General features: G+C 59.2%; 1 protein-coding gene across 2 annotated transcripts in view; it reads left to right on the top strand.

Annotated features, from left to right (window-relative positions):
• The first annotated feature begins 291 nt into the window (after nucleotides 1–291).
• The window catches only part of MDGA1 (MAM domain containing glycosylphosphatidylinositol anchor 1), a 70,312-nt gene continuing 63,960 nt past the window's right edge, over nucleotides 292–6,643 (top strand). The window contains exon 1 of one of the 2 annotated variants that reach the window (XM_027524518.1): nucleotides 292–1,332. In XM_027524518.1, coding sequence (XP_027380319.1) covers nucleotides 1,266–1,332 — 67 coding nt within the window. In that variant the 5' untranslated portion in view covers nucleotides 292–1,265. The remainder of the gene's footprint in view (nucleotides 1,333–6,643) is intronic. The other variant, XM_027524517.1, reaches the window with a different exon arrangement.

Raw genomic sequence — 6,643 nt, 5'->3', positions numbered from 1 at the left:
TAACTGGAGGGGAATCAAACAGGAGAGCGAGCGACAAAGGGTGGGAGAGCGAGAGACCGAACGAGGAGCCGCGAGGAGGAGGGAGGAGGGGAGGGGGAGGAAGGAGGAGGTGGGGGCAGACCGGGGGAGGCGGGGGGTGGGGGGGGAGCGCGGAATGAAAAGCTCGGGGTGTGGGGGGAAGCAGTACAGCGAAGCCCAAGTTGCCGAGCTAGCCGAGAGCTCCCACGGCCCGGAGCCCCGCGGCCGCCGCGCCCGGGAGCCCGGCCCGGCCCGGCCCCGCCTGCTTTGGGCCCCCGCCGGCAGAGGCCGCCGGGCGGGGGCGGGGACGACCAACTTGGGGCGCGGCGCAGCCCCGCTCTCCCTAGAGCTCCGAGCCCGGGAGCGCCACCGCCGCGACCAGACGGCGGGAGCGGAGCGCGGCGAGCGGAGGCGGCGAGCGGCTCCAGCGCCGCAGCCCCGGCCTCGGCGAGAGCGCGAATATTTTTCAAACGACTCAAACTTTCCTTCTTTCCCCGCGTTCTGGGGCCTCTCTTGGATGGAATTGTTCTCTTCATTCCCGCGGGGCGCTGGGGCACGATTCCTCCCCGGGGTTCCTCCGCGGCTCGGCTAACTTCGCGGACCCGGGGACCCGTGGCTCTCGCCCCTCGGCTGAGCCCAGCCCGCGCGCTTCTCCCCGGCTCTGGAGGCCCAGAGTCCGGGCTTTTCGCCTCCGAGAGGACGCCTAGCCCGGCCCCCTTGGATCGGGCCATTGAGCCGCCAGCACCGGCCGCAGAACTGGAGATAGCGGATTAACCCGAGCCGAGCCCCGGCCTCCCCGCCCCCGCTCCACGGAGGGGCGTCCCCTGGGCGGGGAAACGACAAGTTTGTCAGTCGTCGGTGGCCTGTTGGATCCAAGCGCCTCCGCCTCCGCGGAGGGGTCCCTGGAACCCAGAACCCCGAGAGGACAGCCCTGGGGACCCGGAGAGGCTCGGCGGCCGGGCTCCTTGGGCCGGGGCGCTGGCTGCTGCGCCGGGCGCGCCGAGGCACCCGGGGCCAGGCCAGCGCCCCCTGCGTCCCCACGCGGGCAGCGGCCCCGCCGGAGGAGAAACCCGGATCGCTGCCGCCGCCGCCGCCGCCTCCTCAGTCTCCTGGTCTCCGCCGCCGCCCCCTCCGTCGCCTCTCGGGGAAGGGGAAGACGCAAGGGGCACCGAGGGGCCCCGGCGGATGCACCCCCCACTGCCTCTCGGGCTGCGCCGCCTCGCGGGGATGAAGCACGGGCCGTGAAGATGGAGGTGACCTGCCTTCTACTTCTGGCGCTGATCCCCTTCCACTGCCGGGGACAAGGAGTCTACGGTAAGAGCCCGCGTCCGGCTGAAAGCCGGTTCAGCCCCGCGCGGAAACTTTGCAAGAGGCGCAAAGTGCGCGCTGCGCGGGTTTGGTGGGTACCCCGGCTCGGACTCTGGAGTGGATGCCCGGGTCCCCGCCCTTTTCCAGAGCGCGAGGAAATCGAGCTAGCTGCTTCAGCTCACGGAAGCAGGTCGTAGGGTCTGGCGTTAAGCCGGGGATGCCAGGGGGAGGTAGTATCCACTTTTCCAAACCCTGCCTGGGGCGGGAATGAATCGGAAGCCTTAAGAGCATCCAGTTGGCCTCGGAGACCCTGACAGACCGCACACTGGGGACTGAGAAAGCGACTTGCACCGAAATCTTGTCCCACCCTAACTCGGCCTCTGGAGTGGAAGCCAAGCGCTGCACGATCTGGAGTTGCGCGCGGCTTGCGGGCGAGCCTGGTTGCCAGCTCCGCGGCCCGGCGGCGGGCTCGCCTTCCCAGCTCTCTCGCTGGGCTTCGCTTCTTGACAGCCCAAGCGGATGCAGGCATCCCCTAGATCCGGCTCCCAAGATGCCAAGATCCCTTCTCGGACCTCTTCTGAGCCGGTTAGTTCTTCCCGTCCCCGGTTCTCAGCTACAAAACCCCAGCTCCACCTTCCTTTTCCCTGCGCGCACACAGACATTCAGCCACGGTCCCCGGGAAAGCAAACACTGCACGCGCCCGTCAGGTGACGTGTCCAAACTCTGCCTCCTGCCCACGCAGCTTTGCTCCCGCGTCCGCACGCCCGGCTCTCAGGCGCCAAGGGAACTCTGGTTACCCGCTTCTCCCTTCTCTCTCATGGGTTTTCCGGGGGAAAGATCCTGCGAGCCGGCATCATCCATTCAGTGTCCCAAGGGCTCATCCCTCTCAGGAACCCTCCGTCTGAGTTCTAACAGCCGGTAATGCCTTGACCCGCAGCACAAAAAGTCTTTGGGGCCCGGTGGCCTTACCGTGCCTTCTCCTGACTGCAGGGTGGTCTGTGTGGGTCAGTTTTTTAATGCGGTGTAGCTGGGGTGGGGATGATTCTCTTTCTTTAGGGTGGATCAGGAGAGGGTTTGAGCTGTTCTGGGGAGGGGGTGGTAGCTGAGGTATTGTCCCCTCAGTTGCTATCCTCAAGTGCAGATGCTAAATGGCTCTTTCTCGGGATGCCTGGCAAGAGGGAGGGGTATCCTGGGGGGGTGGGGCGGGTATCTGTGAGGTGACATCTTCCTGGCCCTACACAGCTAGCTAGCTTGGGTTTAATTCCCCAGGGAGGCTGGCTCAGGCATCTGGCCAAACTCTGCTTCTTAATTAGTTTGTGTGTTTCTTACTGCCTGGCCCTTTACATAGGCCAGAAAGGGAAAGAAGAGAGAAGAATGCAGCAGGGACTGAGAAAGGCTGGGCTGTGGAGAGGAGGCCACTGAGCGGGTTCCAGAGGCCTCGGCCTCCCCGGGGCAGGGGAAGATATCCGGGTGTACTGAGCGGGTCCTGTTTCTTTTTTTCTCCTCGAGATTTCCCTACAGCTTCACTGCCTCCTTAAGAGGTGACCTCAGGAGGCACCAGCCAAGGCCTCTGCCTTCTCACCACGCCCAGGGGCTCTGGAGAGTGATGGGGAGCCCTCCGCCTCTGCTGCTGGTCTCTGCGCTGCTCTTCCCTCTCCGTGCCCTTGGGCAGATCTGGCAGGCTCATCTCCTGGCCGTCCATCTCCTCCATCCCCTCTAGCTTCTTCACCCTTCTCCAGGGCTGCATGAGACCCATCTTGAAGAGGCTCTCGTGAGCCTAGCCTGGAAACCCCAGCCATGAGGGCAAGGGGTGGGGCAGTGGTCTCTGTGGACCCTCACTCATAGGACTCTGGGGCCAGGATTTAGCCATTGCCTTATAAGTCCCCCTTTCACTGTATTTTCTCCACTCCCTCGTGTGCCTGGGTTCTAGCTGCTCTCAGAGCAAATCAAGGTGGGCTTGGTGCACTGGGGCAAACCTGGAGCTCTTGGGTGACATTCTTTCCACTTGCCCTTTGAAAGTTTACCTCCAAGGAAGTCTGGAGCCTCTGGGGAATTGCAGGGTGGAAAGCCTTAATCGGGGTGGATGGAGAGAATGGAAGATCTAGTGTGAGGAGAAGGATGGCAAGAGGCTACGATGCTGGAAATTTGGCCAGCTCTAGCAGAAGGGACAACTACTCTATCACTGGGTCTGGGTTAAGAAACAGTATGGAGAGCTAGTTCTTCTGCGCCCCGCCCCCCACTCCAAAGCAGGTGAGAAAAGAGTAAGAGTGTGGGGGTGAGAGATGGTCACTCATGCCCATCCATCACTGTATGTAGGCACCCAGCATTGTGCCTGGCACGGGCAAATATTTGTTGTGTGAATGAAGGGCCATTGTTGGGAGGAAGTTGAGGAAATGCTTCTTGAAATTCTTTCTCCCCTAGAAGTCTGTCCAGGATGGTTTTTAGCAGGGTAGTGGGGGCTCTTTGAGAGTCTCTGCTTAGGGTGAGTCATGGAGTCCTAGGCTGGCAGCCAGAGGGCACCTTAGCTGCCATGGCAGTGAGCGGGGAGGCAGAAGCTTTTACTCAAGGCACAAAAGATAAAAGTGTGCCTGGACAAGGGAGTCCCTGCATCTTCACAGCCTGTGTGGCTAAGGGAGTGGCAGATTAACATGGAAGCTGAACTGAGAAGAGGGAGGAAGAACAGGACATGGAAGGTAAAGCCATCAGGATCTTGCCTGGGCTGTGGCTCTCTGCTGAGGCTGGTAGGAAGAAGGTGCCTGGAGCTCTATGCCCAGCTTCCCTCAGAGTGTCCACTTGTTGGCTCTGAGGTCCACTGTCCACAATAGGGTTGGGGAGGTGCTCTCAGTCTGGTCAGGTGGCTTTGCTCTTGGGAGCACAGATGCTACGGCAGCTGAGTACTGGAGCAGATGGTGCATTTGGAGCTGGTCTCCTCTTCCCTCCCGCCTCCCAATCTCCTGGGCCAGTTTGTTGTGCTCCGGGGTGTATCTTGTAATCTGCTTTCTGGCATGCTAGGGGGAGGTGGGCTGGCCACAGAGACCTCGTTCTGGGGCAAAGACAGTAGCCAGGTGATGGGGGAGAAGTGTCCTGTGTGTGGTTAGCATCAGAGAACACCCTCTCATCCACTCTGGCTTCCTCTCTTCCTCCCATAGCTGCTGGACTTCTAGCCAGCAGCAGGTCAGTGGGACTCCTCTCCCTTTCAAAAACACAACAAACCCCTGGATTATTTAATATGCAGGAGTGGGAATTGACATTATCCTTAAGACAGGTTGTTTGCAACTTACTGGTGGAAGTCAAAATATTTCACTAAAGGTGTCATCAGAAACTACTATCCTATGCTAATTTTTGTGGGAACATGAAGACAGATGTTGAATAATTTGACAAGAGCAACATAGCTTACAGAATTATCACCAAGTCAGGTTTTTCCCCTCCTCTGAGGGGTGTGGAAAGGGAATTTGAGGAGGTGTGTCTCCCAGTGCCATCTTCTGGGTGTTGATCTGGGTGTGGGCACCCGTGGGAGTTTTCACTGACATTTCTACCCCATGCCTTGAAACTGCCTGCCCGCTGGCGAAGGAAGTCATAGCATATGAAAACTCTGGCCTCCCAGGGCAAGCGGAAGGCTTGGGGTTTTCTAAGTATCCTTGAGAAGGTCCCTGCCTCTTGTCCCTTCTTCCTTCTCAATTGTGGAAACTACATGAGGGAGAAAGAGGACCTTGTGTTCACAAATCCAGGCTGTTTTGTTTGCTTCGTCAGCATTATCTGCACCCCCACCTCCCACCCTCCAAGTTTAAGTTGGCCCCTCAACTAGTCTGAGGGCTCCTAGGCCTCATTTCAGGCAGGAGAGTCCCCCCTTCAGGTCAAGATCCACACGACGTCCCACCCTATGCTGCAGGCTGCAAATCTGTGCTTCCTGCCTGGAAGGGGGCTCTGGGAAATGGGGGTGGTTAGAGAGGAGGAGTTTGTTTATTAGCTGGGAAAGCACCTCTTCGAGGGGCTGGCTGCGGACATGCTGAGGGCCTCCTTGTAATTGGCCAGACCTGACTGTGAGCTGCTGGGGCCAGGGTGGCAAAGCCTCATTTAGAGCCTGGTATTAGCTCTGCTTTGCTGAAACATGGAGGGACGGGGCGGGGGGCTCCACAGGGAGAATGGAGGGAGCTAATCACAGCCGCCAAGGCCGGCAAATGAATGATGCAGGAAATCAATACCGGGGGCGGGAGTGGAAATCCGGGCAGTGGTAGCAGCCACTGCTTCTCCCCAGCTGCCCAGGAGGCACGGGCAGGACTGGGAGGAGTGAGACAGCCAGGAGTGTGAGGCCCTCCTCTCCCCCATATCCTCCCCGACCCTGCTCCCTTCCATCTTCCTCTCCCCTACTCTTACCTGTTATCTCCTGGTGGCTGGGTTCACGGAGGTTGGGCCAGGAATGCCCCATCAGGCAAAAACATGGAAACTGGGAGATGGGACCTTGGGTCTCTCATTCCTGGATGAGCCCTCCCCGACTCTGGCCTGCCTCTGGACTCTGGGGCCTGACAAGGGCCCAGGGGCCCCGGGACCCTGCCCTGTGCCACTGGCACTGCCGCTTCAGATGTGGCCAGCAGGGGGAGGGCTTGGCCATCACATTGCTTCTTGCCTTTCCTGGGCTCCCTTGGCCTCAAGCCTCCCAGTAGGATGAGAGTTATTCTAATTACTTAGCCTCTGGCCCATGGGGGCTCCGTAGGGCCTTCTGAAGCTCCAGACTGCCCCCGCTAGCTCCGGTGTTCCCACCCTAGCATCCAGGGCATTTGCCTTTGGTCAGAGCCACACTTCCGACACCCTGGGTTGGAGGAGAGCTTCCTGGTGGGGCTTGGCTGGGTTGGTTCCTGACCCTTGGGGCTGTGTGCAGAGCAGGGGCTTATGCTGTGGCAGAACTGCCTCTTTGAGAACCTGAGTATGGCCCCTCTTCTGCATCTTCCTCCCCACAGTCAGAAGAGCCTGCTGGGCACTGGTACTGGGTGTTAAAGGGCCCCTGTTACATTTAGATGCTGATACGGAAGGCAAGAGCAATGCCTAACTCAAAGGAGTGAACCTTTTTTTCTTAATGCAATCTCCCTTTCCCCATGCCTATGAGTAACACGTGTTTTCTGCAAAAACAATCAGAGAAAACATAAAAGTATAAGGAAGAAAGTAAAACTCACTTGACATCTTGCACTGCATTCGATGATGATTCTTTCGGGCATCTTCTTGTGCAAAGAGGACTGCACTTTTTTTCCATTTAGCCTCATCAAGTCTTCGTCGTGGCACGTGGGATCTTCTGTTGTGGTGCGTGTGCTCAGTAGTTGCAGCG

Source organism: Bos indicus x Bos taurus, chromosome 23 (genome assembly GCF_003369695.1).
Source record: "Bos indicus x Bos taurus breed Angus x Brahman F1 hybrid chromosome 23, Bos_hybrid_MaternalHap_v2.0, whole genome shotgun sequence".
In the NCBI taxonomy this organism is placed as follows: domain Eukaryota; kingdom Metazoa; phylum Chordata; class Mammalia; order Artiodactyla; family Bovidae; genus Bos; species Bos indicus x Bos taurus.
This window is presented reverse-complemented; position numbering and strand designations above follow the sequence as displayed.